A 21,022-nucleotide genomic window follows, 5' to 3' on the forward strand; every position below is an offset into this window, starting at 1 on the left:
GCCTGCTGCTACAACCATAAGTAATTACAAAGTTAATTACAAATAATTTAGTAACGTTTAGGGGGGAGACTTACTAACATAATAATTATAGCAACTATTATATTAAGGGTAATTTTTTGAACGGCGTTCATCATTTTTTAACATTTTACCACAAAATACCATTTTTAACGTAATAGATTGTTGACGTTTTATGTTAACAAATACTTTTGACTCGACAGACAAAATACGATACTAGTTCTTGTTGTTTGATATATTTTTGAAGAGCCGGTTAAATTATATCATATATGTATATATATAAATGTAGACGACATTTATATTTTCATTAGTATTGCTTTGTCTGCGGACCATTAAATCCTACAAACTAAAGTTATTTTATTTCTTGACTCCTCAAGCCTTTCTTGAGCCTTTCTTGGCTCATCTCCTTGGTTATTATGATGTTTTTCAGAAGCTGAAAATCTTTCCTTCATGATTTCTATATTCGACCAAAACGAAATTTCTCTATTAAAGGTTGGCCTCTTCTATATTTTGTTTATCACATAAATACGATAGCTAATCCATACAAGTTACTGGCTTAATCTTAATACTATATTTTGAATTGATTGATTGGTCAAATTTATCTGTTTTTGGTTATGTTATATTTTTTTCTGTAATGAGTAAATAAAACGACCGGATTAGATTTAGTGTATAAATATTTAAATTTTTGTTACAGTTCCTACAATTCCTGCTGATACGACCAAAGGTAATTACAAAGTCTTTCGTGAATTATAAATAGAAGTTATGATTTGATTGAATGTTACAACTATTTTTATATAGTTTTTTATTCATAATTTAAGTTATTATAGTTTGACGCACCTAATTTAATTCTTGTCAAAAAATCGGCTATGTTTTAGCATTGAACATGCTCTAGCTATGGCCCTCCAGCCGCTAAACGATACAACATAACGACAATAAATTTCAATACGAAAGTAGCGGGCCTACATTAAACGTATATTAACATATAAGATGCCATCGAAATAATAACGAGGCGTCCTCGTCATGCAAACATATAGCCTGGACATATAACTAAGATTATACTATCGTCATAAATCGCAAAGAGATTGTAGATCAGAAATCATCAACATTCAGGAGCCAGCAGGCTAAAGCATGTTCTATGTTTAATTTTTTTAGCCGTTAAGCTTAAAGTAAACTGTACAATTTTTTTCTGAATTTACATATTTAATGTCGAAATAAAATGATGAGAGAACGTATGCCCCTCGTTGAAAATGATTACCTGCCTAAATTGGAATACACTTTTGCCCCCGACTATGTTTATTAATGGATTATGATAAATTATTAATATGAATTTCCTGCCATACAAATTATCATACATTTTTCGCACACCAAATATTATAGCAAGTCCTTCATTTTCTATCAGTGGAAAATTGCCTTCAGCGTATAATAATGTTTGGGATACTTTGAATTATATTTTCAAATAAAAATTTAGATTGCGATGTAAATAATTGTTATTTACTTTTAGTTGACAGTATCGTCTGTATGTGAAATATAAATTTTTCATAGTCACCCATTTGTTACATACTAGTATGAGAGATAACACAAAACATAAAATTAATAACAAAATGGTGTTCTTACTATCACCTACTCTGGCCGCAATCATCGTATTCATAGCAAATTGCATAATGTCAATTTTTCTTGTTTATTCTTTTATTTTTAGCTCAAGCCATTTTTATTGTAATTTTCTGTTTTGTATAATGTTGTATTATACTTCTTATTATTCTGTGTATTTGTCTTCATATATTGTACTTTGTTTGTGTAATAAATGCGTATAAAGACTTTTAATATCAAAATAAAACATAAATACGAATATAATTTTAAATATTGTATTTTTACTAGCTTATATAAAATATTTTGTAGGTAAAGATACTTCCAAAGGCACCAAACTAGGTAAAATGGCGAAAAGTCTTAATCAAAGTTTTAAAAAACTAAGTAAGTGTAAATTACAATTTTAAAGACGTTATTTTTATTTTACAGTATTACATATACACTTAAATTTGTTTCTAGAGCGGGGGGGGGGAGGCAATATTGGCTTTATATTTATACTTTATTTAGCATTGATTGCAACTTGCTAGAGATTATTTTTATGTTACTAATAAGTTTTGTATTGATAATTTGGTCAAAGTTATTTGATGTTTCGAGTGACTGTTATACATAAATGTAACAACCTGGTTTAAGTAGCTGTAAAATTGTTTTAAATTCTTGTTTCAGATTTCCCTGCTAATGAACCTAAAAGTAAATACAAAGTTAATCAATAGTTAATTAATACTAACGCTATATTTGGAATTGATTAATTGAAACCGTTATGGATAAATACAACAAACCTGGTTTGATTAACTAAGTAATTTTGTTTTTCGTATTACTTTTACAGGTATTTCAACGGCTGATGATAGTAACCAAAGTAATTACACAGTTATTCATTAGTAGTAAAAAGAATTAAATGTTCCGTGGGTTCCCATTACTTGATTGGATTTAATTGCTTCATTGTTGTCAGTCATTTGATTTTTTTGTTGATAAATTTCACCGAGCTTATTAGACATGTAAATAATTTTAATAGACAGTATGGTCTGTATGAGAAATATAAAGTTTTCACAGTCGCCGATTTGTTATATTCTATTATGAGAGATATCTCAAAACATAAAATTAATAACAAAATAGTGTTCTTACTATCACCTACTCTGGCCGCAATCATCGTATTCATAGGAAGTTGCATAATGTCAATTTTTCTTGTTTATTTTTTTATTTTTAGCTCAAGCCATTTTTATTGTAGTTTTCTGTTTTGTATAATGTTGTATTATACTTCTTATTATACTATATTTTTTCTTGATTATAAATTTTATATTCTTAGCTCAAGCATTTTTATTGTAATTTTCTATTTTGTTTCAAATTACATATTTTCTATCTTTGTTTAACTGTGTATTTTTCTTCATATATTGAACTTTGTATGCGTTATTTGTATAATAAATGCGTACAAAGACTTTTAATGTTAAAATAAAACATAAATACGAATGTAATTTTAAATATTAAATTTTTACCAGCTTATATATAGTATTTTGTAGGCGGAGAAACTTCAAAAAGCACCAAACTTGGCGGAATGGCGAAAAGTTATCTTAATCAAAGTTTTAAAAAATTAAGTAAATATAAATTTACAATTTTAAAGATGTTACTTTTTATTACAGCATGATTCTTTATGGATAACACAATCAATTTTTTTTAAATTATATTATTTTATTTTACACACACATTTAAATTTGTTTCTAGAGCGGGGGGGGGGGCAATATCGGCTCTATATTTATACTTTATTTAGCATTGATTAATTTAAACTGTTATAAAAAAATACCAAAATAATTATAAACAAACCGGGTTACAAAACTATATAATTGAATTATTTTTTCGTTAAAGGTTATACATCACAAGATGAAGAAAACCAAAGTAATTACAAAGTTATTTGTTATTAGTAAATAAAACTTATTGCATGTTTTAATAGACAACATTTTACTTTATATATATTTTTTTTTACACAATTTTGACCATAAAGTAAATGTTTAAATTACTTAAAAGTGGTACATAACTAAATAGAAAAACAAAATAATAAACATAAAAAAATAGCTTATTATACAATTTAGAGTGATGAAGGCATTCATTCAAACGTTGCTAGAGAGTTATTTTATGTTATTAACAAATTTAGCTTCAATTAGTTGGTCTAACTAATTTTATTTTTAGAATGACTGTTATGTATAAATTTAACAACTGGGTTCAAATAAGTGTATAATTGTTTTATATTTATAATACAGAAATTCCTCTGGATGCTGTTCCTAGTTCAAGCAAAAGTAATTACAAAGTTATTTGTTAGTTATAAATCGATTTTATTGCTTGGTTAAACAATAACATTTTCTTTATACATTTTTTGTTTATACAGTAATTACAATAAAGTACACTTTATATGGGTAAAATAATTACATAGATAGACTATTATATTAAAGTATTATAAATTAATTAATATATTTAGAACGGTGTTTAAGTTATTCGTTAGTTATAAATAGAACTTATGGCATGATTGAATGACAACATTTTCCTTATACATTTTTTTGCTTTTATAGTAATTACAATAAAGGAAAAATAATTTAGGGAGACTTAATTACATAGAACGACTATTATGTTTAGGGTAATATTTTGAACGGCGCATTTCAACTATTAACATTTTACCACAAAATACAATTATAAACTTAACAATAATTTGCTGTCAAGACGTTTTAGGTTTACGAATATTTGTCACTTGACAGATAAAATCCATACTTGACTCATATTATTAGTAACGATTCATTGACCGTTTTACTCTTTACCAATTCGCACTGGGAAACCCGCTCGATTGAATAACATCTTAAGTAATTACAAAGTTTTATTTATTTGGGAAGACCTAATGACATATAACGACTATTATAATATTAAGGTAATATTTTGAATGGTGTATATCAATTTTTAACATTTCACCAAAAAATAAAATTATAATTTATAAACAAAACAATTATTTACTGTCAAGTCGTTTTAAGTTTAAGAACACTTGTTACTTGACAGATACAATTCTATACTCGAACCATAGCATAAGTAACCCCCTTCGATTGAATTACATCTTACATTTTCAAAAGATCACAAGGTACTAAAGCGCACAGTTCGGTTTCTTTTACTATTTTCTCAGGCGTCCCCAGGGGGGGCACCATTGTCTTCATTATTTTCTTAATCTCAATAAAAGGAATTTTGCAAAAATAAGAAGTTCCGTTTGTTTGGTGACGACATTAACATTTTGTGGACTGTTGCTTCCTATATACTGAACCTAATTTTTTTCTTTATTAGGTTCATCCCCAGGGTCTATCACTGTATATTAAAAAATGTCATACATTTTCAAAATTTTCAAGGAACCGTAATCCGCTACTGCATGATTACACTCTTTACAGTATTCCATTCCAACAAGTTTTTCTGTTAAAGAAAATTATATCTTTTTTAACATCCAATTTACGCCTTCTCTATACTTAGAGATCGCTTAAATGCGGTAGCTAAAAGGCCCTTGTAAGACATGGGTTTTATGTTAATAGCATACATTCCATTCATTAATTGGTCAAATTAATCTCATTTTCATTACTGTTATGGATGTTTTTTTGTTACAGGTATTTATCCTGCGCCTGATACCCAATACAAAAGAACATACACAGCTACTAGTTAGTAGTAAATAGAACTTATGGCTTGTTTGAAAGATAAAATTTGCTTTGTATATTATTTTTTATACACACAACAATTGACTTTAAGTTGGAGAAACTTCATTTAAGGGTTTTAGAATGGAGTAGTAATTTAACACCATTTTAAAAAAGGGATTAGATCACAATTATTGAGCGAATACAGAATACACTTTGGCCTATATCGCTTTTTTACTAAAAATATTTCATCCTCTCACGACTACATTACTGTCCGCACTTTTCATAACATAGCTTCTGTACCTTGGCTGGTTTTCGGACCAACGCTGTACTCTATTTTATTTGTTCACCCTTTTTAGGCTCCATTAATGCTCCTTATATTCTAATTACCATATATTGTGTCGTTCTTTCCCAGTCGGTTTGTACTTATTAGGACATTAAATTTTTAAATTAATACAAATATATTAATAATTATTATATTTTTAAACGAGTTATTCATATATACATTTATACAGGTTCTCAAACTTCACGATTGAAAGAACTTGGAAAGGCGAGAAGAGATATTACTGGAAACGCTATAATTAATGTACTTACCCAAAAACTAGGTGATTATAAATATATAGTATTAATGCTATTTATTTTTAACAACATATATTTTTTACCGCATAAATCATTATTGATAACCAAATAGTTTTATAGGCTACATAACACAACCAATATTTTTTAACTAACTAAAAATTTGTAGACACAAGTATTTATTATTTTATAATATTTACTAACATACATAATATATAATAAAACATTTAAATTTTTTAAAGAGCTCTAACAACTAGAATAATTTGCTTATATTACTGGTCGAAAATTAGTTTTCGATAATTAATTTTAAATTAATTTCCCCTCCCTCAGTTCCCTTTATTAGTCTTCCCTAACCTTCCTGTCAAAAACTTTAAAAATAACTATCATATTAATTATTTTGATAACTGTGGTCGCTTTTTCCTGTTTTTTCGACTTATTCGTGAATTTTCAACTCGTTTTTTTGGTTTTCTAAGCGTGTTTGTGGGCACCTCGGTATGAATTTTACATATTTCATGTAAAGATTTTCAGCTTTCTAAAAAAAAATTCTTAACACTGCAATAGTCGCGCCAAATCTATTAGATACACGGCTTATTATTTTTGTAATAAATCATTCGGGCACACTGTTATCAATTTACCCTTTTGTCTACTTCACAGACTAGGTATAAGTTAGATGACAGTTAGCCGATAAATTTGTCCATCATTTGGGTTTTAGGTTTAGGGCATCATTCTATTTCAAAGATACCACGCGATATACCATCTAAAAAGTCAACTTTTTCTGATTTTTTAATTTTTATACATTATTTATATCGTTTGTATACGTTATTTTTAAAATTAGAATAGGTAATTTTACTCCAATAGTCGCGTCGTATTTCACAGTTACACACGATATGTAGGTATAAATACCACATTTTATACCTATTTTTAAGTAAATATGTTAAATTGCAAATGATTAATTTAATATATATGCTGTATACATTTTTGGCAACTCAAAAAAACAAATTTATAAATTATAAACTAATTTTTAATGACTCTGCTACTAAAAATAAAAAATAAAAATTTTTTCAGGAAGCTGAGATTTTTTCTGTTATACATATTGTATAATTAATTGTATAACTTGTCACTGGATAAAGAATTAAACTATCATTTTTTTCGAAAATGCATATTATTGCATGAACAAAAGGGTTATAGTGTTATAGTATAGTATAGAGGATCTCTAGACCGATATGTTTCCTCTGATAAGTTATTTCGTCTATTGAATGTACAAAAGTTCCATAGCTTTCTTGTAATATTTAGTTACAAAAGTGGCGTTCCTGAACAATTTCAAAAATGTCAGTTAACACCTTTATCCACTGACCCCTTCAATTGTGTCTTGCACAAAAAGGAAAAATTACGGCTCATAAGTTAAATATGCCAATTTTTAACAACGGTTTTCTGATTTTTTAGCTGATATCTCGGGTGGCCAGAAGTATCCTGTTAAAAAGATTTGTGTTTTGATTGGAATATGGGTTAGTCTAAAAATGTTTTCAAACACGTCTTGTATAGTCTTTGGTGATGTTTGTGAAGTACTATTACTATTAGGGGAAAAAGTCAACAATATTGTGAAATACAAATCATTTGAAGGCATATATCACCAAGTAAAAACAAACGACACTGATAGTCGAATGAAAACGCTAACTGAACTACTAAGAGAGAATTTAAGTATTCCACTTGAGTTTATATACTAAATAAATAAATTTTGCACATTGTACTAATTTATTTTATTTTACATATATTTAATAACTGTTATTATTATGTAGTATTGTTGTTTAATTATCTATAATATTAGAATTATTATCTTCATAATCATCAGCTGTTTGTCATAATATGCAAAATGAAATAAATAAATTCTAAAATAAACTCACGATTTTAAACACATTTGTTGTAAAATTATTATTATTATTAATTTTATTATTATCATTATTATTGCATATCTATGGTTTTATTTTGACCGAAAGTGGACTTCTTGACCTAGATTGGCTGGTTAACTAAGAGTGAGAGGATAGTGAGCTCTAATCAGACTGCATATTGCCCAATGGGAGACAAGGTTCGTCAAATATTTGGATATGATTGTTTTGTGTTTAATCGAGTTGTAACCGTTATATTAAAGCTCCTAAGGAAACATCGTTGGAGCCATGCTCGATAAAAAAAATATTTTTTAATTTCAAACTACCGGACAATGAAATAAAGAAAAGTAATATGCAGTACGGAAGTAAATTTGTAATAATCAGCTATTCATTTTATAGACGGGCGATCAACCTAATCGTGTCCACCCTATTACTAAAAGTTAATTTTTAAACACATATTTGCCATTAGGTATAACGCTCTTGTTGATGTTTGTATATTTATCTTTAAATATGAATCTCCGTTACTTACTACTACTTCTACTACTACTAGGTAATACTCACTTACATATAATCCTTTTTTAATGTGCTGGTTTATACTGTGCAGTGTGCCTGGTTTGTCCCTACTATCCAGAGATTCGTAGCTAGGCATCTATGTTATTCTATCAATTGAATAACGTACATGTATTATTTATTGTAAGCCTTTGTTAGTTTTCTCCATAAAATAAAAAATGGAATAAAAAAAATAAAAATCTATTATTTATATATTTCTTTATAAAGATTTTCTTGTTAAAATTGAAAGAAATGACAAAAAAATTGAAAATATATAAGTTAGATTTTTTGTTGTTTGGTACTTTAGAATTTAACATATAACATGTTATTATCTCTTTATTTATATACCGTTTTAAAATCATATAACTTGAAAAGAAATTTCTGATTCATAATATACTGACGATGGTCAAACACATTTTAAGTTTGATTTTATATTCTATAACTGAATGTCCGTAATGCATATAAAATGTAATGTGTTGGTAGGATCACAAAATATTAAATTACCTAAAAAAGACATTTTAACTACCATAAATATAAATTGCACAATTAATTAAAAAAAATGTATAAAAACATTATTTATAGATAATTATCTTATTTGCGTATGAAGTTGAAAATCCACAACATCCTCAATACATCAAATTTAACAAATTAATCTTTTCAATTGATAAGTCCAACCCATATTTAATAAAATGGACAGTCAAATACAAATTGAAGTGATATTCGATTCAAAGAAACTACCGAGTATTTAAAATTTTAATAGCAATGTTAATCAAAAAATATTTCATGAGTTAATATTACTTGGCATAAAAATTATGCAAGGTTATTTGTGATTTTGTATTTGTTTAGACTCCAAGTAGAAAGCAACACCTATATCTATTTTAGGCAAATTATTGTTAAGTGAAATACAGTCCGCCCCGCATAGCCAATTCGTCTGTGATGATCTAAAACAAAATAAATGTAATGACTTTTAACACAAATATCTCTCAATTCCTAAAAAACACCTTATCTATAGTAATATTACGGTTATTTTTTATGTTTTCAATTTTATATTTACACAATTAACCAAATACAACCAAAAAATTCAAAATTGTAATTTAATCAATTGATAATGTTACTGATTTTCAATTCAATGAATTGCAAAGTACATATGATAATTTAAAGCATAAATATAAAATATCCTAAATGTATGCTATTGTATTGTTTGGCAATCAAACACTGTAATAATATCAGTGACAAATTGTACATAATGATTTCAGAACGTTGATATTTTTCCAATAATTTTTCCTAAATAAAAGAAACATATGAATATAAATTTATAAATTAAAATTGTCATATTTTTTATAAACAGTACTTACATTAAGTGCTGCAAATGTGATGCAAATAAAGTGAATACTTCCCGTGTCTAATATGCCCCTAACAGATGTCATTAGAGCATAAAAAAACCATTGAATTAGTCGGCAATTGTTAATAGTATCGTTGCAATTGTTAAAGTAAGTTATATCATCAAAACTTTAAAACTAATGAAATTGTTCACTGCCGATATGTTTTTCTAATTTTCATATTTTTCATCACATAGACCTTCGATTACTTTTAATCCACTTGTCCTATTCCAGTATACATCAAGACCATAAGTAGGTAATACTATCAGACTTCAAAAGTTGTAAGTACGCTTTCAAACAGAGATGGATGAATTTTAAATACGTTTATCTAGAGAATAATATACACAATTATATTTCATACTTAATATACTAAACATATGAATCCATGTTTCTTTATAATATTTTATTTTATTTCAACTTTAATGCCAAGTACCATATTTTAAGATAGAGAAAGGTTTATATGTTGAAATTTTAAAATCCGACAGTTTTTTTGAGATTTCTCTAGGTTTTGTGTGTGAATAAGTAGGTTTTTTCAACTTTTAACCTTCCAACGTTATATGGGGTGGGGTTGTGTTCTTCAAAAATAAATTTAATATTTCCAATCTAATAACTATAAAATTATAAAAAAAAAATATGATCTGATTTGATTATTAATAATAATATTGATTTGACATACATTTGCTAACTTTTTACAGTATCTATTCCTTATGTGCTGTTTTTATCTTATTAACTACATTATGTATTATTATTGATTCCTAAAACTACAAACTTTTTGCAATTAACATATTTTATTATTTAAAAACTACCGATGGTCTATTGTCAGAAAAATAAAATATTCTTCTAAAAAGTAACCTAAGTATCATAGTGATTCATACCTAATACTTACCGGGCCTAACATGGCCCACCGCTTCTGCTCAAGCTTTTGTTTTATGATATTAATGATCATACACAAGATTTTTGAAAAATCACTACCTGCGGTTAGTAAAACGTTTAAACTACGCTTAGGAATAATGTAAATATGTTAGTCAAAACGAAAAATGCCTCTGTTGCTTATGTTAATAGTATTCGCAAAAACAATTCTGAAAAACATATTTACATTCAGTGTTGGGAATTATCTAGATAATTTTATCTAGATAAAAAATTGTAACATCTTATCTAGATAAAAAAAAGTAAATCATCTTATTATCTTATTTAGATAAACAAATCCGTTATCTGAGGTAATTAATCTAGATAGAAATTGTTACTATTTTTTAAGTTATTTATTCGTGGGTTTTACAAAAACAGGATTCGGGATCCGACGAAACACATAATGTAGTCCTAGCCTAAAAATATTAATATACCTAGGTCCTAATGAATAGTGATTAGTGATATAACAATATATTATTAATATATTGGGGTTGGCTTGTTAGACAAGTCCAATATTCCATTGTAATCCAATGTATTTTAGTCGATTATACAAAACGTCTTTTACCTATGTTTAATAGGTAGAAGTAGATAAGAGTTATATATGTATTATCGTATAATTTATTATTTATATTCGTAGTTCTCGACTACAGTGCTCAGTTTTTGTTTAATGTTGATAATTTTTTTCCCAGTACACTCGAAAAAATTACTAGAGCTATATAAAACGTGTTTATAAGAAGTTTTATATGTAATAATTTCAAGATTAACATTGACCAAAATCCCAACAAAAAAAATGGTCGAAAGTGCAGGTGTTTATTTGAGCAGAATGGTTATAAATTATATTTTACAAATATATATACATGTCAGGCGAGTCCTGTATCACTAACTACATATAGGGTAAAGAGTAAAGACTATAAAAGTAAAATAGTAAATAGTAATACAAGTCCAATAAACAATGAGCCGTTTCCAAAAAGTTATTTGTATTTCAATAAAAATAAAATAACAAAACCTTGTAATAAACATTTTAAACATAATGTGGGCTCTCCGTAGTCCGTAGACCGTATGTGGCCAAAACGATAGTTAAGCCTCAAAAAAGAACAATATGTTTAAAAATAGTTTCAACCGATAATGAAATGTCCCGTCATCGATTATCGAGTTTGATAAACTCGTATTTACTTTTTATACCTATTTATACTATTACTGTTGCCTACATAAAAGATGACATAAACAGAGTACATCAAAATAATAAATGACAAATGAACAGAGTAGCCATAAATCACGAAATCGAATATAAGGAAAATTTGCTCTTTGACGTAACTGTCCATTTCTTAGTACCTACGTCTTATTGGTTATTAAATTATTCTGTAATCTGTGAAAATACTTTGTTTAACTCATACATTTTCGTATACAATTTTATGAAGGTTAAAATTTAATTTATCTATTTTTCTTCTAGATAAATTGTATTTATCTTTATCTTTTAGCTAAATAAATGTTAAATGAATAATTTAATATCTTATCTAGATGATATATTACTCAATTATCCGTTATCTTATCTAGATAACTTTATAGTTATCTTTTCCCAACACTGTTTACATTGCATTGTTTCCGCCGACATAACAGATTCTATTCGACAGGTCGTAAAAAAACCTTTGAAGCAGTCGGTTTAACTATCATTGAATCTGTTAAAGTAAGTAATAGTACCAAAACTTCTAATATTAAACTACAAAAGGTAGTTTAATTGTTCACTTTCAATATATTTTTCTAATTTTCATATTTTTTCAGCATATAGACTTTCAATAACATTTTACCCACTAGTCCTATTTCATTATACATCAAGGCCATAAGTAAGTAATACTATCAGATTTTTACTTAAAATCAATTTTAATAGTAAATACCATTTTTTTTAATTTAAATCCTGCAGGGAAGTTAAGTAATATTGAAATCTAGATTTGAGGTTATTTGTGTATAGGAGCATAACTGATAAACATTCTCTACAGTTTTGACTCGATTCAACAGCTTTTCGCTAAGTTATAGAAAGTTGAAAAACCGACAGCTTTTTTTATAATTTTTTATCCGTCATGGTGGTGAAGTCGTTGACTTTTTCTACTTTTGACCCACCAAAGTCACCTAATCCATATAATTTTGGATATCTAAAGTAAATCGGGCCATGGTAAAAAATAGTGTTTTGTAAGCAGATACAAAAAAAACACACATCATACAAATTCTACTAGCTCGGAATCGATACTAAAAAAACCGCTTTGTAAATAAACTAACAACGCTGAAAAATATGTTTTTATTTTACTGTATTGCCGAAATATAGACAACCAAAATTTACTTAGAAGTAGAACGTAGTCGTAATTTAAAATTTAAAAAAACATTGTTCGTAGTTTCTTGCTGCTTTGTTTATGATAAAAGTTTTCATCCATACCGCACATACTCTAAAACGACATTATACCGGATGATCCATCTTATGTAAGACACATATTGTGCACACTGTATCACTTAGTTAACATGGGTGCTTGTTATTTATTGTTTGTAATCACATTAAAACATGTTGATGCAAAGTTCGCTTAAGTATAAATATATACATACAAGTTAGCTAATATATATTTTATATATAGGGTTATTTTTTTATCAGGGCAGGAGGAAAGTTGAAGTGTAGTATTTTTTTAACTCTTCAAATTTCCCCAACCCACTTCTTTTTCCACCCTGTTTTCAAAACTCTGATCACTTTAAAAATTCTTGTCCAAAATTGGTTATCAACCATTACATTTTTTGAAAGTTTTCTAAATTTAAAAAGCTTATGGTATATATGCGTTACCATTTAAGTTTAAAAAGCCGCTTTAAAGAAAAACTAAGTAAGGAAGGGGTCGAAACAAAAAAATTGTGAAAAATTGAGATTAGGTACAACGGATAAAATCGACATAAAAAAAATGTTATTTCTTATATAAGCCTATGAGATATTGAGTAGCCTATAATTAAAAAAACAGCCTGTATGTACACATTTTTGTAGTATTGTTATCATCGGAGTAACCTATAAAACCAAATAACATGTTTATAAGAAAAATGTATTGAAAATATAGTGATTCATACCTAATACTCTCCGTGTCTAATATGCCCCACCACCTCAACGATGGCTTTTGTTTTTGTAATTTCAACAACTGGTTAGTAAAAATTTTAACTCGGCTTCCGAATAATGTAAATATGTTAGTAAAAACGAAAAACGACTATTTTGCTTATGTTAATAGTATTCGCAAAAACAATTCTGAAAAACATATTTACATGCGTTGTTTCGGTGACATAACAGATTCTATTCGACAAGTCGTAAAAAAACCTTTGAAGCAGTCGGTTTAACTATCATTGAAATTGTTTAAGTTAGTAATATTATCAAAACTTCTAATATTAAATTACAAAAGGTAGTTTAATTGTTCACTTTCAATATATTTTTCTAATTTTAATATTTTTTCAGCGTATAGACAACATTCGATAACATTTATTCCAATAGTCCTATTTCACTATACATCAAGGTCATAAGTAAGTATTATAACAAAAAATGTATTAAATACCAATTATTAAAAATTAAATTCTGCGGAAGAGTGCAGAAATATTGAAAATTAGGTTTGAGGTTTTTTGAATATAGGGGCATGGCTAATAGACATTCTTTACAATTTTGACTCGATTCAACAGTGTTTCGCTAAGTTATAGAAAGTTGAAAAACTGTCAGCTTTTTTTATAGTTTTTTATCCGTTTTGGTGGTGAAGAAGTTGACTTTTTCTACTTTTGACTCGCCAAAGTCACCAAATCACATATAATTTCGGATATCTAAAGTAAATCGGGCCATGGTAAAACATAGTATTGTGTTAGCAGATACAAAAAAACACACCTTATAGGAATTCTACTAGCTCGACATCGATGCTAAAAAACAGCTTTGTAAATAAACTAACAACGCTGAAAAATATTTTTTTTTTTTCTATAATGCCGAAATATGGACAACCAAAATGTACATAGAAGTAGAACGTAGTCGTAATTTAAAATTTAAAAGAACATTGTTCATAGTTTCTTGCTGCTTTGTTTATGATAAAAGTTTTCATCCATACCGCACATACTCTAAATAAACATTATACCGGATGATCCATCTTATGTAAAACACCTATTTTATACACTGTATTACTTAGTTCACATGGGTGCTTGTTGTTTTATTGTTCGTAATCTCATAAAAACATGTTGATGCAAAGTTCGCTTAGGTATACACATATATATATATATATATATATATATATATATATATATATATATAAATAAATATATATATATAAAAATATATATATATATATATATACAAGTTAGCTAATATATCATTATAAAGGATCTTTTTTTATCAGTGCAAGAGGAAAGGTAGAGTATAGTGTTTTTTTAATTGCCGGAATTTTCCCAACCCACTTCTTTTTCCACCCTGTTTTCTAAACTCTTATAACTTTAATAATACTTGTCCAAAACTGGTTATCAACCATTCAAATTTTTTAAACGTATACTAAATTTACCATTTGAGTTTCAAAAGCCGCTATAAACAAAAACTAAGTTAGGAAGGGGTCGAATTAAAAAAAATTGTGAAAAATTGAGATCACATATTGTATAAAAACAATATGAAAAAAAAATTAATTTTCTTATTTAACCCTACGACATATTGAGTGGCCTATGATAAAAAAAATCACCCTGTATTTATACAGATTTGTAGTATTGTTATTATCGCAGAAACCTAAAAAACCAAATAGTGATTACTCTCCGTGTCTGATATGTCCCACCGCTTTAACGATGGCTTTTGTTTTTGTAAATTCAATAAATGGTTAGTAAAACGTTTAAACTATGATTAGGAATAATGTAACTATGTTAGTCAAATCGAACAACGACTATGTTGCGTATGGTAAAAAATTCACAAAAACATATACACATTGCAGTGTATAGGTCGACATCATATAGGCAATTCGACATACCTAAAGTAAATCGAGCCATAGTAAAACATGTTATCGTGTTTCAAGATTAAAAAAGAAAACACACATTTTATAGGAATACTACCTAGCTTGGCATCGGTAGTAAAAACAGCTTTGTAAATAAAATAACAACAGTACTTATATTAAATTTTAAATGCACTTCCATGATGCAAAATTGTATTTCAATTTTTGTATGTTTAAAATACAACTCAAGTTCAAGCTATTTTTCATCTTGTACTTTAAATTAGTCTTAAAATAAAAAATAAATTTAGTTAGGTAGTTAATTATCTAAGGACTTTTTCGTCCAAAATATTTTTCTATTTCGATTATATCATAAAAATGTTTGCTTTTATTTTTATCTGCGATGCAGAGCGGCGAAGGTTTTACTCTGATGTGGGCTTTTTTTTATCTGTATACACTGTAACTTTTTTAATACTGAACTAATTCCTTCGAGTAGCAACTCTATAAATCAAAACAAAAAATAACCGTACGAGTTTTTAAGTTAGAACTTTTTCTGGCTATAATTTCGAGAAAAAGAGTCGGATCGAATTGAAATGTATAAGGGATATTAATTTGGTATGCCCGCACACGTCAGTTGTCTCAAATTAAAATTAAATCCGTTTCCCAACCTCCTAGAGGGGGTTCAACTTTTTTTGTTTTTATAGTTTTTTAGCCGTAATAGGACCTATAAGTTGAAAATTTGTCAGTAGTTAGAACTCATATATATTCATTACATATTAAACGGAAAACAAATTCGGCACAACAGTTTCTTTTTAATTGCTGGAAAACTGTGTTTTCGCAGATTGCGTGTTTTAACAAAAACACCTAAAATCTTAAAAAAAAAACAGTACAGTGGGGTCGGGGCATGTTGGGGACGGAGCATAGTTGGGTCGTTGCATAGTGGGGACGGGGAGGCTATAGGTCTACATGAATAATTATAAAGAAAATAATTAAAATTGAATAAAATAAACGCTTTGATGCTTATTTGTAAATACAGCACCTTAATTTAATACTTCTTTACTTTGCTGGTTTATACTGTGCTTGGTTTGGACTGTACTGGCTTGAAAATACTAACTACCGATTTGCATCTAAACATTTTTTCGAAAGTGATTTTATCACTTTCAGATTAAAAATGTCTTTAAGAGTGTGACTTCACCGTTCTCAATATGCCCCGACCCAACTATGCTCCGTCCCACTATGCGCCAACCCCACTGTACTGGTTTTTAATAATACATCTAACTGACTTTATGTGGAACCTGTATTTTTTATAAATCAATCTATAACTACACCGTTCCAAAATACACTCGATTCAACTACACAACACATTAAAAAAAAATTCCACACAAGTAATCGGACAATCCAAAAATTTATTTTTTCAGATTAAAATGAAAATTTCCTGTATTTTATTATTATTTATCTGCGTAAATGTTTTGGGAGATATAAGTATAAGTAATTATTTTATTTTAATACTTACACACACTAAATAGATCAAATTCTAAAAAAAAAAAAAAATATTTAACTTTTCTTTACAGTGGACTATATAGAGTCGGTTGAAATTTCAAGTAAGTAATATTTTATAATTATACTGAATAACTTTGTTATTTCTTAAATTTTACTAAATTTATACATACCAATTTTTTAAAAACATTTACTACAGACGGGCAACTCCAAGAAGCTACTGAACATAAAGTCGCTAATGGAAGTAAGAAACATTTTAATATAATAGTATAAAATTGTTGTGCAATGATTACTTAAGTGTCAAATTATTTGTAAATTAAATATAAATGTATTTACATATTTGAGCGGACGCCGCACCTGCATTCTTACTGTATACAAATATGAGTTTACTTTCATGGTACAGTGTTTCCAAAAAATGACTTAAAAAAAAAAGTTAACTTTAACACCTGAAAGTTATGAACTTATGTTATGTTAAAATGTTATAAATAATTTCCAACACTCAACTTTTTAAAACATGAGCGGAGTGCCATCTTCTTAAAGTGGTAGTTTAATATTCTCGATTGAGTCTATGCACTATCGCACATGGGCACGAGCCTTCACTAAAAGTTACTATAAAATACTATGAGCACACCTGATTCTAAAAATTTACTATTTACCCCAACAGGGGTAGTCGGTAACATATGGTGTATTTTTTTTAATGATTTTTATGTTCATTTTGATTTTATTTGGAACTTTTCTATTGGTCAAACCTTTATTTGTTTGTTCTAGATGGATTGGAGCATGTACTTACAGTCATGATAGATACAGAAAAATATGAAATGAGTAATAATAATTATGTGATAACAAAAAAAAAATCTTAGTTTTAGAAGAAATGTATTTTAAAAAACAACAAAAATGTATCTTTAACCCTTTCACCGCCATTGTGTTTTACACACTGCAACAAGTACCAACCATCGCCATCCTGGAAAAAGGTTTCATAGTTATTTAGTTGATTAAAGCATAATAGCAAGTCCAGGACAGTAAAAGGTTAACGCTAATGTTCAGTGATAATAATTTTATTGATATTTTCATGTCTTAGATCCACGAAAAAAGCGTTACCACAACGGAGATGGGGATGGGGGTAGGATATAAGGGTGGGAGATAGTGGTAAGAGATAGTGGGTGAGTGATAGGGGGTAGGAGATGGTGGATGGGAATAGAGGATGAGTGATAGAGGTGGATGATAGGGGGTGGGAGATAGGAGTAAGATATAAGAAATAAGAGATATGTTGTACGTTCAACGTTCAAATTAGAACTAAATGATAAAATCAAAATAGTTTAAGGGCCCAAATTCTCTCTGAATTGTTTTCAGCCAAATATTAAACACGACAATATTAGCCCGAAACTTGATGTTTTAATATACTAGCTTGTTAATGCTTCTTAATACACTATATCATTATATGTAATTCCACCACTACTCTAAGTTTATTCGGTGCTTCAACGAGACATGAAAATGCTCTTTCGTGGTTGCAGACTAGGCTGAAAAACTTTTTTATCTTGTTCTACTCCCCCATATGATTAAATTTAGTCTTTGTCATATCATTAGGTTTCAAATGTATTTAATATAATAGAGCTAAGTATTTTGTTCCGAATTACAAATGCAAATATTATTTTTTCTTAACTTTTCTACTTTAGTTTATGATAGAATAAAAATTAAATTCCATACCATTACTTTTTGTATTGCTAATTTCAGAGGAATATAATCAAATGTTCACTGTACCGGGTAATAATTCCATAATAATATTACCACCTAGTCTTTTGATAACCATTATATATACAACCTTATCACTTTAATTTCAGTACGTTCAGAAACTTACAACTTTAAGCTTCTACAAGGTAATCAATTCTTACTTCTATGCATTTCAAATTCAATATTTATAATGCTTCACAAAGAATTACATTTAAAATTTTGGTTTTTAATACACGAATAAATGTACATAATAAAAGTTTATTTTATATACAAATTTAGATGCCATATCGATAGAAAAATATACTTTGCAACCGAAAATATTCAAAATTATAGGTGAATATTTTTAGTAAACAATTTTTTAAGCGTGAAAGCAAACAATCTACAAAAATATTAGATTAGTACTTATATTGGTATTTCAAACAAATTTAATGTATACGGAATACATTTATTTGCATTTCGCATTGACTTATTGGTCTAAGAAATTTAATTTTTCGAGTGACTGTTATAGATAAATATAACAACCTGGTTAAGTAGCTGTGAAATTATTTTAAATTCTTATTTCAGGTATCGCTGCTGGTAAACTTAAAAGTAAATACGAAGTTATTCAATAGTTAATTAATATTAACACTATATTTGACATTGATTAATTGAAACTGTTATGGATAAATACAGCAAACCAAGATTGAATAACTAAATTATTTTTTTTAATTATTTTTACAGATATTCCGGTGGATGATGATAGTAACCAAAGTAATTACAAAATTATTTATTAGTAGTAAAAATAACTTATGATATGATTGAACAATCAAATTTTCTTTACACATGATTTTGTATACACATTATTAACAATTATATAAATTTTAAAAACACTTAAATGACTAGCTGGTGTAAGTAATTTTATTTTTAGAGTTACTGTTATGGATAATATAACAACTGGGTACAAATAACTTTATATATGTTTTATATATATATATGTCCCAGTACAACCTATGCCTGCTAATAAAACCAAAATTACAAAGTTGATGTTTTATGTCAACAAATACTTATGACCTACAGACAAAATACAATACTAGTTCTTGTTGTTTAATATGTTATTGAAGAGCCGTTTGAATGTAGACGACATTTATATTTTCAATAGTATTGCTTTATCTGCGGACCATTGAATCCTACAAACGAAAGTTATTTTATTTCTTGACTGGGCTCATCTCCTTGGTTATATGATATTATTTCAGAAGCTGTAAATCTTTCCTTTATGATTTCTTACTTCGTGGTATTGGACTAAAACGAGTTATCTCTATTAAAGATTGGCCTCATCTATATTTTGTTTATCACATAAACACGGTAGCTAATAGGTCCATACGAGCTATTGCTTTAATCTTAATAATTTATTTTGAACTGATTTATTGGGCAAATTAATCTGTTTTTGAATTTGTTATGTTTTTTCTGTTATAGATAAATAAAACAACCGGATTAGATTAATTGTATAAATATTTTAAATTTTTGTTACAGTTTCTACTATTCCTGCTGATACGACCAAAGGTAATTACAAAGTCATTCGTGAATTATAAACAGAAGTAATGACTTGATTGAATGTTACAACTATTTTTATTTAGTTTTTTATTCATAATTTAACTTATTATAGTTTGACGCACCTAATTTAATTTTTATCAAAAAATCGGCTATGATTTAGCATTGAACATGCTTTAACTTTGGCCCTCCAGCCGCAAAACGATACTACATAACGACAATAAATTTATATACGAAAGTAGCGGGCCTACATTAAACGTATATTAACATATAAGATGCCATCGAAATAATAACTAGTCGTCCTCGTTATGCAAACGTATAGCCTGAATATATAACTAAGACTATATTATCGTCGTAAATCGCAAGAAGATTGTAGTTCAGAAATCATCAACATTCAGGAGCCTGCCGGCTAAAGCATGTTCCATGTTTAATTTTTTTAGCCGTTCAGCTTTAAGTAGACCGTAACATTTGTATTCTGAAAATGTCGAAATCAAATAATGAGAGAACGTATGTCCCTCGTTGTAAATGATTACCTGCCTAAATTGGAATACACTTTTGCCCCCGACTATGTTTATTAATGGATTATGATAAATTATTAATATGAATTTCCTGCCATACAAATTATCATACAATTTTCGCACACCAAATATTATAGCAAGTCTTTCTTTTTTTTTTCTATCTATGGAAAATTGCCTTCAGCATACTCGGGATACTTTCAATAGAATTTTCAGATAAAAATTTAGTTTGTGACAATACTTTTGCTTTCTTACCTTCCTTACCTTCCCAGATGTTTC

At 27.8% G+C, this 21,022-nt stretch overlaps 1 protein-coding gene across 1 annotated transcript in view; it reads left to right on the forward strand.

The window, feature by feature from the left end:
- LOC126839803 (uncharacterized) overlaps positions 1 to 21,022 on the forward strand; it is a 46,878-nt gene that overhangs the window by 20,701 nt on the left and 5,155 nt on the right. The window contains exons 9-12 of the mRNA XM_050575218.1: positions 18,981 to 19,034; positions 19,266 to 19,289; positions 19,422 to 19,451; positions 20,211 to 20,240. Coding sequence (XP_050431175.1) covers positions 18,981 to 19,034; positions 19,266 to 19,289; positions 19,422 to 19,451; positions 20,211 to 20,240 — 138 coding nt within the window. The remainder of the gene's footprint in view (positions 1 to 18,980; positions 19,035 to 19,265; positions 19,290 to 19,421; positions 19,452 to 20,210; positions 20,241 to 21,022) is intronic.

The sequence above is a fragment of the Adelges cooleyi genome, unplaced genomic scaffold (assembly GCF_023614345.1).
Source record: "Adelges cooleyi isolate 19-005CV unplaced genomic scaffold, UGA_ACOO_1.1 ACOO_flye_CR_arks_rails_tigmint_CR_PRNA_308, whole genome shotgun sequence".
Classification (NCBI taxonomy): Eukaryota; Metazoa; Arthropoda; class Insecta; order Hemiptera; family Adelgidae; genus Adelges; species Adelges cooleyi.